Genomic DNA, 22,064 nt, shown 5'->3' on the forward strand with positions numbered 1-22,064 from the left:
TAAAAATTGAATGAAACTGTAACGTTCCATTCATATTTTTTTATATTCATTTTTTATTGTTATAAATATATGATAGATGCAAAAAAAAACTCTACTTTAATTGAAAAACAATTTGGTTCAATAGTAGTAAAATATTTGCATTGATCCTTTTTTAGTGATTGCAAAAAATATCGATTCTAATTCTGGTTTTGTTAAAGAAAAAAAAACAATCAAACTTTGTAACTAATGCTACCGCTGTTCAGCAATGTCATTATCAACTTTTGTCTTGTATGTGAACTTTTTTTGTAGAGAATTCAATTCCAACTAAAATTGTCATTGAAGTTTTATTTTTTTGTAACGTTAATAGCTTAGAAGTTTCCGACATTCATCAGTGAATTTATATGTGTAAAAAAATTGACTTTTATCGTACTAAGAGAAAAAGTTAGCACTAGGAACAAACCCGTCATTGGCTGAAAGATGGCTGGTATTTGGATATAGGGAATAAAACGAATAGCTTCTCTGAAAGCCACGCCGCCTTTAGAAGTAGGATTTCTTTCAATGACCGGCGTAGTTGTGACAACTGAACTGTCTTTAATTGAAACCTTTTTCGAGATTCAATTAACGAAATTTCTGTGGTTCAACCAATATAATTAAGAGATTAGCCAATTTATCATTATTTGAATCAATTAAGTGATTTAATTATTTTAACGTCATATAATTTTCAATGAAAACAAAAAGTTATTGAGTTAAATAATTTAATTATTGGGAAAATTATGAATAGGGGTGTGCGAATAGCTCGGATTTATGAATTATTCGTATCGAATCAAATCGGACTATTCGATTCGAGATCCGATTTTTTTTAGTATTCGTAAATTTTCTAATTATCCGAAACTTTTTTAATGATGTACTCTCTAAACATAAATATTCACTTTTTTTCACTTATTCATGTTTAGAGAGTATTCACAAGTTTTTGAATAATTTGTAAACTTATAAATAATCCAAAAATTTTCATTTGAACAAATTTAAATTGTGATGTTTTTTTAAATAATTTTTTGTGGAAGATAAATAAAACTCAGACACTAATCTACGAGATAATTACTTTTGATTAATTAAACATTTAAAAGCTGATCAAAATTTTCGGATTTGAATCGACCAATTCGAAAATATATGAATAGATCAAAAAGTTACAACCAATTCAAAAATTTTCGAATATTTTGAATTTATCAGATTTGGAAATTCAAATTATTCGATTCGCACACACGGAGAAAAAAGAACAGTAACCATTACTGCGCAGAACAGTAATCCAGTCAATCGAATAAATATAACTATCGTAAAATATGCTTTTACTATACTTAATCTTTCGCCCAAACACGCTTATTGGCTGAATTACTGTTATGCGCAGCAATGGTTACTGTTTTGTTTTCTGTGCACTTCTAATTATAATACAAACTGAATCAATTGAAGTTTGTTCAAACTGATGATATTAATAATTACCTCAACGATTATTTTTTTCGTACTACCTGCATTGAAAGTTAAGTTTCAATGCGAGTTATCGGGCTGAAACTGATCTGTTTCTGCCTTGGGGAAGAAACTCATTAGGTTTCCTCGGTAAATTAGTTTCTGGCTTGATTCGGTTCCTGTCAGAGTAGTATGTGTTTAATGTAACCCTCTAAGTATTTATATTAGTCTAGTAACCAACTAAACTGATAGTTGTGTTTTAAAAATTAAACAAAAAACAAAACTTCTTTTTCAACATATAGTTTTGCGACCTCAAAACATTAAAAACTCGATTTCCGAAAATCTAACTAAAGTCAATAACCGTCTCTTCTTTTTTTTTTTTTTTTTTTTTTAAGTTGTCAATTTCCACAACGAATTTAAAAAATATTATACCGGTATTAATATCGTGAAAACTAAAGCTAAAAATTTATCCAGTAAATAATTTAGCTTAAAAGACAGACCATTAAAAATGATTCACGTGTTGATAGTAATTTACGAATGCAGTTACTCGTAAAAAATGACCGGGTCAAGTCCTTAGAGCTCGATAACTCTCAGTGGAATAGTATAATACGCGATGGCTGGTACTGGTTCTGTTACTACTACTACTACTACTACTACTACTACTACCACTACCACTTCACAGTCGATAGTTGATAGTAACTCCGACTACTCGATATTTGTTATAGTATACACAGGGGCGTATACCACAACAACTACAACAACATAAACAAAAACAACCTCTGCCACCCCAACGAACATATTCCCAATAGCAGAACAGCCTCTCTCAGCCAGATCCTAAGATAAATTTGTCCAACATAAGTCCCGGGATCGTGATAAGTTACGAGTATCCAAACGGGTCAACAAGTGAGCGTTAACTCTTATCGAAACGTGAATCCTGTCTTCCATGTCATCACTATCTCTTGCTATCGAAACCAAATACTTTATTTCCAGTAAAAATAAATAACAATAAAGATGTCTCTTTATTTTATCTTTCCGCTCAAAAGGAAGAACCTTAAAAATTTAAACTTAAATTATTTGACGAGCTCATTAAGAATACTCAACTCGCGGCAATGCATTAAAAGCTTTTTCAAGTTTCTTTGAAATTTAATGGCTCCTTAATATTATAATATTAATTAATAATGATAGGCTATTTTTAGTTTGAATAAGTTGAGTCTTAATAAACACCAAAGTATCAGATGAACTTGTCATTGTCATTAATTAAGAACTCGACAGTCTTGAGACTTGAGCTGGTACAAGTGAACTAGAGTACATAGTAATCTATGCTGCAAGTAAGCTATCGAGCTAGCATGAATTCGTAACTGAAGCAAACCATCAGATGATTCAAGCAGCCGACTCAGCGGTAACTTAATTGGGCATGAATGTCGGTAATTGACAAAGCACGTCTCGATATTGCATTTGATTCATTCTCCATTCTACACACATACACACTCACATACACACTATCTGTCTATACAGTGTAGTAATATAGCATTTAGAACTACATTTGGTACTGGTATGGCTCAATATATACAGAATGTACTATTGCGAACTCTAACCGTCACAATCGTCGTTCACCGGCCTTAACATTTGACGATTATCAAGGCAGTAGATGATGCTTAGATGGGTTCATGTACTGTGCAATCGTCTGTCAATGCTACCACTATATTCACCATCAGACCATTACTATCGCCATTATCATTATCATTATCATTGGCATCACCAACACCACTAACACTATTCGCCATTATCATTGTTGTTGCTGTTGCTATTATTATTATTATTATTATTGATCTGGTATTTGTGACATTTCATGCTTTAATGACCTCGGACAATTCTCAGTGATGTTGGTGATGACGATGGCTATGTTTAAATATTTCGATACTCGATAATAATCAAGTACTAAAATAGCGTACGTTTTAGACTGTATCGATTCTCATTAAAAATTTAATCAAATAAAAAATTCAATGCAATAAAAGTGCTGACGTTGGTTGAAAATAAAAAGTTTAAGGCTATTTGTATGCTAAGGTGTCATTCAGTGAAATTTTTTGTATAAAATTAATTTGTGACATTGAAAAGTATTAAGGAAGTTCGAGCGAATCTAATACAAAAAGGATTTTCCGACTTTAAGATTTGAAACAGTATATATATAAATGAGTACTTTATCGGAGTATTCTCAAAATTTGAAAACGATTCACCGTCTAGTTTCTTAGAAAAAAAATTTCAAAAATGACACTTTCAAAATTATGATAAACATATTTTTATAGTTGACAAGCTTCCGTTATGACTTACTCTATTTTTTTCATTACTAACCTCCCAAGCTTAAGAAATAAAAAGCCATAGATCATAAACTTGAATATTTGTAGAATATGATACCATTTTAACAATATAGTGTTACCGTTGTAGTAATTTGAATAATTGAAGTTAAACTTTATTTTTTAATCTCGTTCATCGATAGAGATACATATTATTGAGGGTTTGGCAACGTCATGGAAGCAGCTGAGAGAAAAAACAAAGATAGAAATACCTTAAAAAGAGAAACGAGATTACAATCAAATTTTTCCCGCTCTAATTTGAATATCGATGTTTAAGAAGTTAGAGCGCGCTGTTGCCACATTTTTTTATAAAAACATGAGTCGAAAATAATCAAGTCATTTAATTACTTTCCTTCATCAAATAAGTAATATTTATTAATTTATGAATTGGTTATGTTATTACTAATTAAAATAATTAATTTTTATAACTAGTAGGAGAATTCAATAAACGGAAAAATTCAAACACTACTTTGACTCACTAGTTTCGCTCGAACTTTCTTTAGTGTATACACTAAAAAAAGGTGTAAGTCTACACTATCCTGGTGTTAAGGTTACCGGTGTTTAATTTAACCCCGAAAACGGTGTTAAATTTTTTCCCGGTGTTAAATAAAATATTAGTTATATTTTTCAAGTGTTAAAAGTCGAATGGTATCGGATGATTTACTCTACATGTACATCCTTTTAACACCGGTGTTAAAATAAGTTAATTTTAACACCGCGTTTATTGCAGTGTAGGTATCATCGTGGTTTAAATCAAGCTTTGAATCTTTCGCTCATTAAAAGTTGAATGCATGGGTGAAAAGGGGAATAATTTTAGTGGTATTTTGAACTGCAGTTCAATATATGATGGTTATGAGTTGTGAAAATAATATTCGCTATAAAATATTAAAAATAAATAGCGAATGAGAGTTAAAATAAAATTGAACAAGAGGAAGAAGACTTCATATATTGGAAGTATAAATGATATATAACTGTTATATGAATAGCGATATTGAGAATAAATGTTTTTATTATAAAATATCGAAATAATAGATTTTTAAATCCTGAATATTGCCAAAAGATACGAAATTGGAATAATAGTGAATTCCGTTGTGGAAATTTAAATCACCGAAATAAAAGTATGAAAAATCTAAAAATGCATACCTAAAGGGTTTAAATTGTGATAAGAGTATCAGTCAAAATGTACAAAACAACAATGAGAAATTTTATATTTCAATAAATTGCATGAATATTATTTTTTAGTCAGTAATAGCTATTCGTAATTGAAATTACAAATTAATGACTGAAATTTTTAAATATTTACAACGAACGCTAATTTAGCTAAAAGAATTCGTGATAACTGCACCAAATAAATTTTATTCCGCGACCCAGCTTTTATATCTAATTTCTGGTATTGGGAGACCGAGTTAAGTATTTCCAGTAGTGTCCTAAATTTTAAGTCCCTAGAGGTGGCGAGATCGTCTCCAATAGAAGAGGTTTCCCGTCATAGAATTCAGTTATATAAAATTTACATAAACGCCAATGTTAGTTTTGTATTACAATATAAAGAAAAGAGGGGCAAAACAGGTACCTTAAAAAAGAAAGGTTAATAGTGTAAGATTTTTGTAATGGTTCTATTAAAAATTTCTTAAACTCGCTCTTTTTTCCCATTCAAGTTTTTGAAGCAGTGCTACTTTATATATTCGGTAATTTTGATTACTAATAATTGGAAAGTTTTAGATGACGGGCTGATTTGTTCTGACTTAAATCAAGGTGCTACTGCGGTGGCTGTAGTAAGCGAATTTTGGGGGAAGATTGATATAATGCACTTAACGTTTCGTGCTTGGAGTGTTCAATAACTTTTCATACCCTCTGCAGTGAAACTTCAATGCCTGTTTAGCCAGCTGAAACAACTCGATTTCAGACCAATGCGATTTAGAGAGTTGAAAAACATCAGTTCCTTTCCTGCAGCGGAAAACGTTTAGTTTGTACATGATAAACTAGTTCTTAACTAAATTTCAGTCTTATCGGGATTGTAATTGTTTATTGTAAATTAAAAAATAATAACAGTGATTTTATATTTATTAATCTTAAATTGTCTCGTTTTAATTGGTAGCTAAATTCAAATAACAAATTTTACTGCAGATATTTCACATTATTAATTTTTGATAACAATATTCAATGATAATTAGTTAGTTCGACTTCGTTATAAGCAACCGTCGGAGATTGTAGAGGAAAAAAATTATTGAGAAAATCCCAAATTTAGGCTCTTCCTATATTTTGATTTTCGGCACACGTTCTACATGTGCGCGTTATACATTTGAATCAAAACAAAGTTAATTGCATGCAAATGTTATTTATTTGAAGTACCATGTATTTGCAAAAACGTATTCCAAGGAGTTTGTTTTGAACAAAAAGTTAGCGATGCTTATAATGAGCATCAAAACATGAAATTCGGGCTTCTGAAAAAGTGAGACTTTCAAGTGCATAATAAATGGTTTGATAGGGAAAATATAAATATTGTTATCAAAAAAATTGCAAGAACCCTTTTTTTGTACTGCATGGAATTCTTTACAAAAAATGTATCCTGTACTTTTTTGTAAAACTCAATAATTCCTATGATATCGAGAATTTAAAATTCGAGAAATTATAGACAGAAATTTCGTGTTTAAAATTGCCTGGGGTCTGGACTCCATGTTATCATTAAGGGTCAGACATAATACCAGACGTCTAAGAAATCAACCTAAAAAAATAATCGTATTATTTTAACAGACGCATGAGAAAATAAATTATAGTACTACAATATTATTTTTTCTACATATAGTACTACCCATGTAAGTTACTACCTTTCACTATTACGAATTTCCTCATTTTTTCAACCTTTGCGTAACCCTAAACCACCGAAAAAAATTTTAAACTACCTGAGGCCTCATTTTACATTTCAGTTTCATAGTATGTATGTATGTGTATATTTATTATATTCATATTATATGAAGTAGTTGATCATGTTATGAGATTTCGAGAGGCAATGTGGACATGCGAAAATTGTAGGAAATAGGTTTTTTTATTTGAAATTTATCATATTTAATGAAAATGATGAATAATTTTTTAATAGCCATTGTCAATAAAAATAAAAACGTATCCGTTTAAAATTTTTATTATGAGCATTATTAATTAATTTTAAAGCAACTCCATCATCGTTACTTTGCAAATATATGTGTGCAATTAGAATAATAATTATTTTCATTGACCGCAGGCGAAAAAATAGTTTTAAAATACTTTTCTAAAATTATTTCCAACGAAAAGTGCAAAGTTTTTATCTGCAATTATTCTTCACATTGAAAAGTATGGAGAAAAAAAAATCTGGCTGTATATTTAATCCTGAAAATTAACTAAAAGTTATTAACTCAAGTACAATATCACTGAATATAATATTTCACCGTTTTGCTGTATAAATTCCAAGTCAACCCAAGTTAATTTAACTCGGCCAACAAAATATCAAGAAAAAAAAAAGAAAAAAGAAATTTCTGCTCATTAATTTTATATCTATGACATTATTATTTTAGTCATATTTAGTTAACATCAGTTTTGACAAGCACGTACTCAAATGCTAAGAGGCCTGAAACTTAAAAGTTTAAAAGTTTATAATACCTCCTTAATGTAACCTTGATAAGTCTCCCTCGGTATTTCTCCAAGTGAATATTGACTACAATCTTCTCATACCCCTCGTATCAAGTAACTGCCGGCGTTTTCCAACATAACGGTATATTACTTAACGGCTATAGCTACAGCTATACAAGTAAGAGGAGAAGGTAAGACAAGGAGTAAGTAAAGTTGGTCAATTCCAGGTCATTGCGTAACGTCAATGGAGTTTCTGAACTTCACAATTAACAAAATATAGTCTAAAGCACGACGGTGGCAGGTGTCGATATGCCAATCACGTATCGCCATTACTGTTCTGAGCTGTATGATGTCGTCATTTTATCGTTGAAGGGTCCGTTCGGTTGGGTTACCAATCTGCTGAAGTTCAGTCTGTGTGTGTGTGTGGGTGTGTGTTAGAGATGGTAGTTCATGATTGCAATTCTGATATAATGATGAAGAGGGTGAAGGAGTAGAGGATGAATTAGATACTAGTTCTCTTGGTTGGTTAGTTAGTCGGTTGCTTTCTAGCAAGCGAGCTCACTAGCTCATAAGCCAGCTCACTATTTCACTCGATAGCTGGAGAACTGGTATGGCTAGATGGCTAGATAGCTTTAAACTCGCTCTCTGAACCCGGTTCGCACTTGCCCGACTCGCAGAACTACAGGATCAGTTAATGCGCCATATTTATACTCCGGTGACAGTCCCTCTGATTGAACGCTACAGCCAGTCCATAATTAGGTCATCCTCAATACACTTTGCATCTCATACGAGACAGGCCTCCCCTTTCTCCCGCTCGGTCATTTTAAAGACTCAATCCCATTTGGCAACTCGACAAAACCTTTTTTTATTTTTTCAACCTGAATTTTATATTTTTTTTATGCTGAATATTTTTTTTTTTTTTTTTGCTTTGTTGAGTGCCTCGAATTACAGGCAGGAGATGGAAAAAATATCAGATTATTTTTATGGATAGAAAAACTTATAGTTTGGAATATATAAAATGATTGCTGTATTTTTATTTTATTATATATTTTAAAATTGAAAATTCAAGCTTTTTGATGTCATTTTTTATTTAAAAAATGTTTTATAAATAATCCTTTAGTTTTTTAAACAAAGGCTTTGCTTTGGTCCCAAACATGGGTGGCTTTCAAAAAAATTGTTAATTAAACTCTTGTTATTATTTTGTCAAAGGGATTTCAATAGAAAAATAAATTTTTTACCCAATAAATTGACGGTTTAAAAAATCACAAAAACTGATTTTTCATCGTTCCGATATTTTTTTAATTAACTTTTGCAATGCATGATTTATTGAGTACATATTTTAATTATACCAAACGTAAATTGATTGACTCGTTAGCTAATAAATAGATAAATAAACTGAATTTTCATGTGTGTAAATTCAAACAAGCAAATACAGATAAATATATATGTATATGTTTATATTATTATTTATTTATTCATTTATTTATATGAAAAAAAATTTATTTTTTTAATAAAAAAAAAAAAAGTTCAATGTATATTTGTTTTACTTTTAGAAAATCGGGATTTGTGAATAACTCTCAGTAGACTCATACAGGTTTTGTCAATCCAAATACTTTTTACCTCATATTTATACATACATTTGGAAGGTAAATGTTTGTATTTAGATTTCATCTTCTTAAAATCACTGATTTTCTTCGAAAAATTATTTTTATAACTGAAATATAAAATATGCAGTCAGATATTTATGAAAAAATAAAAAATAAATTCAATCGGAGTTGGAAATATGAATAACAAAACATAAAGAGTATTAATTATAACGATACATATTTTATATTATAAAATGTATATTACATTTTTTTTATTTCCATATTTTAGTGAAATGAAAAAGTGCATTAAGTTTCCCACATCAACCACATCTGTAACTACTAATATACTTGTTCTCTTTTTAACTCGCTCTTATATTTACGGAAATTAACATTACATGCATATCTATTCATATATGTGAATACATATGTATCTATAAATAACATCCATGGATACGCATATAAACAGTTATGATTTAATATTCGAAACGAAATTATTCCCAAGGAAATAAATATGCTGGTTTTAGCAACTTTTTCTTTTTGTATAAAATATAGCGCAAAAAATAACAAAACTATTTTTATTTATTTCAGTGCATGTTTTTTGCTAATTTTATGCTGAAATGAAGTTACCGTAAATTTATACTTTGAAACGAGGAAATCATTTATTCATTTGCCTTCGTATTAATTCATCTATTTATTATATAAATATTAATAAGTATATATATATATATTAGGGTGCGTCATTTTAGAGTAACATTTTTTTAACTACCCGCTATGAAAACTGAAAATCTTGAAAAAAAGGGAAATAATTGATTTGGGTCCGATGTTCGATAGTCGAGTTTTCATCACATGTCGATGTTTTGAGGTCCTAGGACGCTATTCTGACTATTTCAGGATGGACGCTCGTGTGTGTATGTAAACTTTTTTTGTCCGACGATTAGTCCAGCCGAGATAAAGATTTTTGCTGATCAAAATTCCTGGCCGACTAATTTTTTCACAAAATGATTTCGAATATGCTAAAAGTACGACAACCGAAAAAATAAAAAATATTGGGTTGCAAATATGTGTTTTTATCGGAAAATGGTAAAATTCTGATTTTACGCAAATATTTAACAAACTATAGCACATGTGTTTTGTTACAAAAAAACATATTTGCAACGCACTTTTTTGTTGGATTTTTTCGGTTGTCATATTTGTAGCATATTCGGAATCATTCTGTGAAAAAATTAGTCGGCTAGGAATTTTGATCAGGAGAAGTTGCTTTTCAGGCCTTACTCGACTGGTCTACAAGAATTGAAATTGATTAGATTTTGAAGTCGATCAATAGAGTAGTTTACAAGTTATGCGAAAAATGAAAATTTTCAAACTGATTTATTTCTAGATTTGATCAAATTAAGTCTCAACAAACTCTTTCCATTACCGCAACGCATCTGCAAATCGATTGATTCGTTCCGAAGATATCGTCGAACAAAAATTACTTGTTTTCAGCAAAATCTATGTTCTGTCGTCTAACAGTTTTTTGAGCTCGAAGGTCTCAAAATTTTACCTAATATTAGTGGCAAAATAATTGTTTTTAACTTCTCGCTCTGGACTTGAAAACAGCGGGAAGTTTCAGGATTGGCCCACAGGTTTAACCGTTTTTTAGGTATTTTTCTGAAAAAGCAAAATGCCATGCATTCGAAACCACTTTCAGTCAAAGAATTATTTTTCTCACTCATACGCCCTCACTACTAACCCCTTCAATTGTTAATGATTCGGATAAATCTATCATACATTTTTTTCTCTATATTTACTTATAATTATACATTGTTTCATTAAAAATTATGCAATATATCAATACTTGATATTTACTGCGGCCCATGTAAAAAATAAAATTTTATGATAATTATCATTTCTCGGGCATTTTGATTGCATATGAGCATTCAGCTCATTAAATAATTATTATTAACTCCGATATAACTATTATGAGCATTTAATATAGGTAAATAAACATTATCATATGTTTCTCTAATTTTATTACAATATTTATTTGCTCGTTCAAAATACAAAAATAATGTTATCGATACGATTATAATTTTTCAATTTTCATTACAATTGCCCTTGTGAAATGTCAATGAAAAATTTAAGATATAGATTTTCATAGTCGTCTAATGTTCATACGTAAGTTCATCACAATTTTTTTTTTACATAGGTTGCACTTTATACTATTTTTCCGAAAATACAATAGTAGAATAGAAATTTTTCAATATCTGTAACTTACTGAATTGAGTGAATTGTAAAACTTATTTATTCAAAAATGTATTTTTGTTTTTCCATACGGCTGGCACCTTTGCATAAATAAACTTGGAAGCAATAAAAAAAAATAAATATTTATATTAAGTAAAGTAAAGTAAATGAATTATTTTTAAAAAAATCAAAATTTAACTATTATTCTGTAAAAGAAAAATTGCAGGAAACAATATATTACAAGATATTAAAGTTTACTTTCTTGAAAAAAAATGAAAATAGCTCTCTTTACATTGCCAACCGACTGCTAGCAAAAAGCATTATTCTTTAACATTATATTCTTATTTCATTTTACTGTTGAGTATCCACTTAAGTGCACCTTCTGAAAGTCCAGGAGCAAACGGAAGAAAATGTCATGATGTTTACATACGAATATCAAAAATTCACAAGCTTGCTCTCTTTATTTATGTTTAGTTTTTTTTATTCTGCCATTTTCCTCTCAATATGATTGATGAAATCCCAAAACGTGTAATAATACTTGAACCATTTGAAAATAAAAAATTAATCGGTACATGATGAAAATTTTCTCTTTTTAAGTTATTTAATTTACTCTTTTTAAGAGTGATCTGGATTTTTTAAAAATTCCATTTAATTTCGGTTCGGTGTTTTAACATCAAAACAAATTTCCTTTAAGAGTTAATTTCATTGCGGACAAAGTTTGAGTATTAGAATAAACTCCTTTTCGGAGTAAATTTTACCCTAAGGAGAGTAAATAAATACGCAGTCATTCGCTCCTCATTCACTCCGAATTTAATCTACGTTCACTCCGAAATTTTTTTACAGTGTATTCACAGTGAGTAAAGCATAAATAAAAATTCTACTTTAATAAAAAATAAATCCAACGAAATTTTATTTTAAGTTTTCAATTTTATTCTCGCTTGAGTTTTTTTGAAAATAAATAATCTAAAAATTTAATCTCATCCATGAATCTTTAACAACTCCACTGTTTTATGTTGTAAAAAAGAATAAAAATAAATAAATAAATTGAAAAAAAAAAAAAAAAAAAAAGAATAGTAGAAATGATTTACGAGAAAAGCAAATACTGGTATACGCAGAAACACAACGTTCATATATTGCAATCTTTCTCGAACAGGCTTTACAAAAAGTAGTAGAATGAGAAGTGAGGAGGCTAGTAAGCCGACGTAGCATTAATAGAGGCCGTGAGGAGAAAATCCGCATTGGTAAAGTTCAACGCTCATGGCGCTTATGCATAGATAAAAGCTTGCTCCTGCAAAAGTAGCTTGAGAAGCTTACTCAATGGTATATAGAGATAGATAAATATCTGTATATATATATATATATAAACCCCCCTTCTCATCCACACACACACGCGATTATATAAATAACAAAAAAAAAAATATATATATATATATATATATATATATATATATATCTGTATCTGTAAATCTAGATGTAAGCGCCTTCAAACTAACACACTAAACAAGACAAATCGATTGGCTCGTCTTTCTTTTTCTATTGATTGACAAACAACATTGTTTTCCTTTGTAAGAATAAAAATAAAAAGATTTTAAAAATAATAATGTAAAATTCAATGATAAATTAAATGTATCAGTTTCATTAAAACTTATATATATATATATTTTTTTTCTACATATTATCAATAGAACGAACTATTTTTTTTTTTAATAGGTAACCTAAAAATTGTATTTTTCATCTGACAAAGCTTTTATGAAATTTCGTTATATGATACTATAATTAGTCGGCTGGGTTTAAAAACTTTTGATGTAAAAAAATAATATATTATATTGCAATATTAAAGGAATTCAAAAAATCTGAAAATGCGGACCTTGGGTGCGTTCGGAAATTTTTTAGCTTTAGCTCTCACTGTATGGCAATACTTGGCTAGAGCTAGAGCTAGAGTGTTTCCGAACACACTTCTCGTGGGCCATCTCCGAAACTTCCTGCTTTTTTCGAGCTCGGGAACTACTCAGCAGACCGATTTCAAAATCTAATTAACTTTAAATCTTGATGAGCCCTTCTGATGGCCGCAAAGACCGTTCAAGTCGGTTGATTCGTTCCAAAGATATCGTCGGATAAAAAAAGTTTACACACACACACACACATGGACATCCATCTGGAAATAATCAGAATAGCTTTCTAGGACCTCAGAACGTTGACATCTGATTGAAACTCGATTATTGAAAATCCGAAGCTAATTTATCTTTTTTGAAAATATTTAGTTTTCGTAGCGGAAAGTTATTAAATATAAAATTAAGTTCAATAAATAAATATAAAACAGTACAACATACAGAATGGAGAATAAAGTAAACAATATCAATGTTCATTAAGGTACAAAGTGATTAATTTCGATTCAATGTCAGATTGTAACTAACAGTTAACTTTAATACATAAGTTTAATTTCGTAGTTATTAAATTTAAATAGGGACATATTATTTATTTATATTAATCAAAGTATTTAAATTACAGAACTATAGTATTTGAAAATGTATTAAATGCTCGGATGTGATACCAATAGTTTTTTTTTTTTTTTTTTTTTTTTTTTTTTTTTTTTCATGAATAAATCAATTGATAAATGCTGAAGCGAATGTCATCATATCAGTAGCGATGAAGTTAAAATAGAGAGAATTATAAATTTTTTTTAAATTACGAGTGTCCCTTTTACCAATAACTTGATTACCCTTAAAATAATAATTCCTTTATTGTTATAAAAATAAATGTAAATTAGAGTGAGACTTAAAAAAACGATTATTATTGTAAGATAGTAAAAATGTTATCATATTACCTTCCGTAAATTGTTACCGATAAAACTGAAATTTTATTCTATTACTTTTACATGGATAACTTGATAACGTTTAATTTTCAATGGAATTAGTAAACTCGTTTAAAAATGACAAATAAGCACCTTAAAAATCAATATTGTACATTAATTAATATCAAAACAAAGTTTAATTAAAATTCATAGTATGATTAAAAGCGAGACATGCCAAAGTCTAGAAAATAAGCTGTCATTTATACCTTTCAATATAATTACAAAGTGTATTTTTTTTCTCATTTACTCTACGGAATATACTGTTATCAGGATATTAATGAATTATTATCACTTAATGCCATTTATTGTATGATACGGAAGGAGTCAGGGTGTCAGTGTATTTGTGAATTTTTTTCATTTATATGGATAGAGTAAATTTATTTAAACCTTTTGTACATTGTTAAGTATCATTTCAAGAACATTCCATGAAATTTGTACGCGAAAATATCCACAAACAAACCGATGACAAAGCTTTTCCAGAAACGTTTTTGGAAAAACATTATTTTCGGTGTTCACTGTATCTCAGCTATAAGTTATCTGAAATCAATTACCCTTGAAATTCAGTCGAAGAAAAATCAAATCCTCCGCCACCTGTCTTTGGTAATTTTTTCTTTCATTTCTAAATTTTTGGTGTTCATGTAAAGTAAATGTAAAAAAAATCTCAAACTAGCTGTTGGGGGAGGTATTTTATATGTAGAAAGTGTGTACCAAGTTTGAAATAAATCGGTCATGTAGTTTTCAAATGGCAATGAACACAGACTGTGAAAAGTGGTTTCGAGAAAAACACGTTGGAAGTTTCAGAAGCTTAAAAAGTGAAAAAAAAATTTTTTTTTCATACAACGTAAGTTGTATAAACTGAATCATAGATTCTAGCTCCATCGAGTAGACTCCCTACAGAAATGTTTAACGATAAGAAAAAACACAAAAAAAAAATTCGATTTTTCAAAAGTGCAAACCCCTGTCTTTCCCTTTTAAAGCTTCGATGTATTTTTTTATTAATTTTTATCTCTCGATTTCTTTGAAATTTAATTTTAGGATTCAAATAAGGAATTTTCTTTTCAATTTCGGAGGTTGAATTAAATTTTTTCGATCGGAAAATAAATTTTTTCAAATACTTTATTGTTCATTCAATGAGAAACAAGGTGTGACGACAAATATGTACAGAAATTCTTATTACCATGCTATTAATGAATTATTCCGCTGATTGAAAATTGAAAAAATTTTATGCAAAAGAGGGTGAGAACTTATAACTTTTATTACTGTTGTTTATGAATATATTATGAAAGTATTTTAAATATAAAATTTAAAGTATTTGAAGTATACGTGGCACTCGAAAGTAATGTGAACGTGAAAAATTTTTAATAATGATGCAGATGGACGGGAAATATTTTTGAAGTTACATATTTCATAAACTTCATATCAACATTAATAAACATTCATTTTTAATATTTGCTTCCAAGAAAACATGCAATTATTCGAATATTTTTTTTTTATTGGTTTTTCATACAGTATAGAAAATATCGAGTTAAAATCAACTTACATGGGTGTAATGACGTATTGAACAACGTTTCGTAACTATTTATCACTTCTTCAGGTTCTGTACATAATTTTATATAAATTTAAATTAATTTAATGTAAACAAGATAATAAATATGATATTTAGCTGACCTCAAATATCGCAAACGCCAACCATAGTCCTTCCAGAAAGTAAATCGCCGTCGGGAATTATCGGAAAATTTTCGGTTTATAATGTTAATATGTACTAACGGCGTGAGAGCAAATTTGTTTTCGAATAGTGGGGGTAAAAACAGACGGCGACTTACTCTCTGAGAGGGCTTTGCATTGTAATTGCCTTAATTTGTAACCAATACTACGTACATGTCCTTGTTTCTCAAAACTTTTGTTTAATAACTTATATGTAGGATCAGAAAATTTTAAATAATAATAATATTCCATTAAAATTACGGAATTCTCGTTAATCGAAATGAAAATAATTCTATTACCTATAAAATAAGCAATGCCATTTTTATTAAACTGAAACGAATTGCATAAATTTTTGATCACATCAAATTAAATATTTATGAACAATATTGTAATTATTTCAATCATAAATTTGATGTTTTTCATAAAGTAATAACTGATTTAATGATGATAAATTAATCATTGATAATTTTATTTTATTTTTCTCGCTGATTTCGTTTACAAAAAGACTTTAATCATAAAAATCTGTTTTACAAATTTTATACAATACCATTGTGGATAAATAGTCTTTAGATTTCTCCATAAATTCGCAACTATGGTGTATTATTAAATTTTGAAACAATTAAAATTTTTTTTTGTGTCTGAAAAATAATTTGACTTTTGATGTTTCAAAAAAAAAAAAAACTACTTTTTTTTTTAACACTGGGAAAAATTCTAAGACTGCTGATGTTATTTTAACACCGATAACCTTAACACTGGGATAGCGAGGGCTTGCATTGGTTTTTTTTTACAATGTAAGAAACTGGAGCATGATGAGATACTTAAGCAAATAAATGATTTTTGAGTTTTTTGAGTAATGAAATGATTGTTTATCTATTTCAAATCACTCTGTCATTATTTTACAATAATTTTCATTAAATTTTCTCAGGTGCCCCATCATGCCCTCAAAATTCATAATTTTCCATAAAAACGAAAATTTTCTTTTTCTAGAAAGTTGTGAAGATCCTATTATACCTCAGGTATTTCATTACATTTCGTCATCTCTAATTAATAATTTAATTTCGTTCAGTCCATGAACATGAATAATATAAATAAATATGAATAATATAAATAAACCTCGACCTCGGAGTAAAGTTTACTTCGCGAGAAATGAATTAATAAAAAATAACTCGTTCCGCATTCATTTAGAATTTAATTCGAATTTCTTTGAAAATTTTTCATAGTACTACTGTTAGCAATTTAACACATGATAAATTATAAAATTATAAGAAACCTCAAACGCCAATTTTTTTACACAATAAAATAATTGTCATCCTTCAAGCTAATATCCAAAGAATACAATAAATAAAAATTTAACCATAATACAAAAATTAGTACCGTAGTTTTAGGGAGTAAAAAATCAATATCACAACCTATATATATATATATATATATATATATATATATATATATATATATGAAATAAAGGAAATGCGATGTAAGCAGGGCAACATAATCGGAAGATCCGTTTTGCCCTTATAATATTGCTCTACTCGGCAGCTTCAGCAATCCAATGCAATGTACCAATTGCACAATGTGCCAATACATACAACTGTAGCTGACTAATTGAATGTCTAGTGATTGTTCGATTGCCGGCCTCTAAACTCATTCGATCTGACAATCACCGTGATCCGGATTTTCGACGCTGCTGATAGTCCCTTGCCATTGCTCATCTATATACATTTATGTATTAATTGAAACACAAACAATACAAAATATATGAAGGTATAAACATCAGAGGTGTACGAATAATTCAAACTCACGAAGTATTCGTACCGAATCGAATCCAACTATTCGATTCGATTTTAGAACCGAATAATTCGTAAATCATTTGAAAAGTTACGAATAATTCAAAAATTTTAAAATCGAACTATTCGATTCGGACACGATTTGCTTGCCTCTAATATATATATATATATATATATATATATATATATATATATATATATATATATACAAGTTCATAAAACAAATACTAAAGGTGAAAATGTGTATGTTTAATTTGTGAAAAGGCTGATCCGAAAATCTCATGTCAGAGTAAGTGTAAAGAATAAAAAAAAAGAGTATATATATATATATATATATATATATATATATATATATATATATGTCTTTGAAAGGGATGTAAATTGCCAGCTGATCAACAATCACAATTCAACAAACGATTACGTGACAAACCAATCAACGTGTTTGAGTTTTATTTTTTTTTATTTTACCTGACCTGATTTTTATTTTTACACTTTCACGGACCAATAGATCGATTATTGATCCTTGATGCAGTCCGATAGACAGGAAAGATATGATAGCTTTTATATCAATTTTATTAAATGATCAAATAATTTTTTACTGTTATTTTGTTTTATTTTCATTTCAAATCAAAAAGGTGATTTTATTTTATCTTTATATTGACGTGACTATCAGTTTATTTTTTTTTCTTTTCATACATCAATGGTTTTATTATTTGTAATCATTTTTTTTTTTTTCAGTTTTGGTCAGCTTATGTACCCTGCGGCGCAGCTCAACTTAACGCTGTACAGTTGTCTCTTGAGCAAATTGACGTGATACGAAGACTTGCTGAGATGAATGCTCAACATCTTACTCTTGTAACTTCTGTACAAGGTATGTGTTCGTTGTTTATAATAGCATTTTTTTTTCTTGATAATTGAATATTCTAGGATGAAACATTTTTTTTTTCTTTTCATAAAAGTGATTTAAAATTAAAAAGAAATTTTTTGGCACATTGATGAAAAAAAATGTTGAGAGGTTCATTTTATTTTTACGAGTGGTTGGGTTTTGTCTAAAGAACGAGGAGAGTCGTTAATTAGATTGTTAAATTATAAAAAAAATTTCAAGTATTTTTCGTCTAAAGAAATTTTTTATTCCTTTTGTAATTATTTTAATTAACTTATTAACGTTACGTAATTTTCAAAATCCTCAAGGAAGTGACATGTGGGACAACTATTTTAATTTAGAAAATGGGAAAATTATGTGGAACAAATTATTCGCATGTCGACCAACCATTCAGGATCTTTCCGGGCTATGGCAGGAACTGTTTACTAAATCTCGTCGCTGCACATTCGTGTTCTATTCCTTATTGATTTATTTAAACGATTGTAATGTTTCAGTAAAACCAAATTGTTATTTCAATCTTATGAACATTTTCCAAACAAAAGTACTCTGAATATTTAATAAAATAATGCGATAATAAAAAAAACAAAGCATTAAAATTCTTCATTGAGTAAAACAGTCAATATATTCCTGAGAATAATATTTAATTCATGAAATTATTTTAATTTAAAAAAAAACTTTACGAACCATAACTGTATTATGAGAAACTATTCAAAATCTACCAGCGAGGAAAAAGTTGTTTAATAAAATAATAATAAAAATAAAAAGATAATCCCTATAGATCCAATAATGTTATGATCTAAAAATAAAAAAATTAAAAAAAAAAAAAACGTCAGCGAAGCAGTTTTATGTAAAAGATAGCTAAAGATTACACCGAAAAATTTGAAATGTTTCAAAGAAAAAAGAAAGAAAGTATTTTTTTGTAACAGCATCATCCACTAGCTAAAACTACTACTATATATTTTTGGTGCACACAAATATCTCTTTCTCTATATATGTATTAATACATGAAAGAGAATAAAAACTTTTCGCCTTGTAACAATTTTTAAAACCAAAGAATATGCTACAAAGAACTTGCCTCTTAATAGTGCGCCAACTTTTGAATTTGCTTTTTCTTTCTCACCCAGCACTTTTTATTCCTTCCCCAATACTTGTTCTTTTTACAGTTTTTTTTTTTTTTTTTTTTTTTTTTTATAATTTTACTTTCCTTCATCTCTGCCTCATTTTTTAGTTTTTTTTTAATGCTGCGTTACACTTTTATTTGCCAACTCAGCAAATACTGAAGAGATAAGAATCTTTTACAAAAGCTGCTTATCCTACATATGTATCTATAAGTATATATATATTTATTTGGATTATTTATTTCACGTACTTCATAACAAAATGATAGAGTACTTTGTATCACATATACTCACGCATAAATGATGTATAAATTTAATATATATCGTAGGATATATATATATATATATATATATATATATATATATATATATATATATGAATAATTGCAATAGATGAATGAGAGATTATCAAGTGACACAAAGCAACTTGAAATGTATAGACTACTAACTCGAGAGAGTGTGTAATGGATATATGTACAAATACATGAGGTAATGTTTCATGGTTCAGAGAGCATATGCATCCGCAATGCGGATAACTATTCTAATATGCCATTTCAACTTGATGCAAACCTATTTATATTTATACTAATTAATTTTATCAACTTACAAAAATAATATAAATTAATTATAAACTCAAGTCTGGTATTCTGACAAAAACTCATGCATTAAAAGCGTAGCGTATTAAATATGAAAATACAATGTTTCGTAAACATATTTTTTAATTTATTGCCATGCCATTTTTCAAATTAAATTCTTCGTTGACAAAGAGTTTAATTATAAATAATTAATTTGAATATTTTGTTTGATTTATTTAGTTATAAGAAGGCTCTCATTTTGTTCTTTATAACTCTTAACTGGACGAACGGTATTATCCTTGTTGCAGTAAATGAAAACTTTTTCCAGGTTCTCTTAAGTAACTTAAAATTTAAGCGTAAGATATAGATTATCGAGTTACACATCGAGTCTCGTTCTCTACTTTGCGTTTGAAGTTTTTGGTTGAATAAAACATTTATTAGACACAATATAACTGAAAATTCTACTTGATCAAAATATTTTGATAAACTTTAAATTTATGATTATTATTTAGTTAAATTCATTGAGTTGTGATTAATTACGTTGCCAGTTTTTAATGCCTTAATCAATTTGGGAACATGGTATTATTGTAATTCTTAGAAAATTCGAGGATGTTTTGATTTATGTTATTTTTGGTTATGTTTTCTCGTAACTCTTGTGATATTTTGTAGCATTTTGAGGTAGAAAATATTTTAGATCCAAGTTATTTAATTTGAGGTGACTGGTCCGTACACAGTTAGAAATTTTGTGTATTTGTGTTAAAAAATTATTTGGTTAAATTTTTTGTGTTGTTTTTCAACACAGAAATCTGTTAATTCATCACAAACCGCTTGTGTTATTTTGTTTTAACAAATTTTTTATGTTAAATAATTAGAAAATATGAAATGTAAGACATTTCTTGTGTTATTCGAAAATTAACACAAAATTCGTGTTGTTTAGCTAAACACTCCCGCGCGTTTCTTCAATACTATAAACAAGCAAAGCATTGTAGCAGCATTGTTTACAAGAAAACTTGGATTGTAAATGAGTTACAATTAAATATAACCATAGATAACTTGAATATTTTTATGATCAGGTTCAATGATTTTTTTCTTCTCATTTTACGGGAGGATAATTCATAGCTGCGTTTTTTAGAAAAATCACTGAAAATCGAACAAATTGTTTGCTAAATTGACATAAGTTGTACTAAGGTTAGATCAGTATACTTGAGTTGGTTAGGTTATGTGCTCATATTTATTAGTTAATTTTATGACGAAGTCTGTTAAATTTACACAAATTTTCTATCAAAATAATTTGATTCTATGTGTTTAATTATTTGAAATAAAATTTGTGTCAAAGATCAATACAAACGCAATGTGTTGAATTAACACAAAAATTGTATAGACCGTTAGCACACACGATTTGTGTTGACTTCAATACAACATTTCTAACTGTGTAGTTTATTTATTGTTTGAAAATGGTTTATTTTTTTTTTTTTTTTTTTTTTTTTTTTTTTCATAAAAAACAATATACAGTAAATAGAGTAACATTCAACCCATGAAATCAATGAAACATAACAATTTATATTTATTTTTATTACAAAAATTAAAAACTATTTACTTATGAGAATATATTAACATTAAGTTTAAATATAAATTTCTATGAAATAATAGCCACTAAAAGTATAGAAGATGTACCAAGTCAGTAAAATAGTTTGTGAAAACAAAAATATTTATCTACTGCACAAACTTGATTATCGTGATGACTGATAAACTTGAGATCTTTAATGTTATTTCATAATTTTAAATCCATTTACTTAATGAATCTACCAAACTCTGCACCACAATTTTCATCTTATTTATTGTTAATTATTCTTGTTTATCAGTAACAAATTTACTTGTTACAACTATAATATTTAAATGCTCGTTATGCAGAAAAATAAATTTCCAAGTTATTTTAAAACCCTCAAATATTG

At 28.3% G+C, this 22,064-nt stretch overlaps 1 protein-coding gene across 1 annotated transcript in view; it reads left to right on the forward strand.

Moving 5' to 3' along the window:
• The window catches only part of LOC103580640 (dipeptidase 1), a 132,129-nt gene that overhangs the window by 94,252 nt on the left and 15,813 nt on the right, over positions 1–22,064 (forward strand). Inside the window, exon 6 of the mRNA XM_053737246.1 lies at positions 18,275–18,407. Within this exon, the coding sequence (XP_053593221.1) occupies positions 18,275–18,407 (133 nt within the window). The remainder of the gene's footprint in view (positions 1–18,274; positions 18,408–22,064) is intronic.

This window comes from Microplitis demolitor, chromosome 3 (assembly GCF_026212275.2).
Source record: "Microplitis demolitor isolate Queensland-Clemson2020A chromosome 3, iyMicDemo2.1a, whole genome shotgun sequence".
NCBI classification, from domain to species: domain Eukaryota; kingdom Metazoa; phylum Arthropoda; class Insecta; order Hymenoptera; family Braconidae; genus Microplitis; species Microplitis demolitor.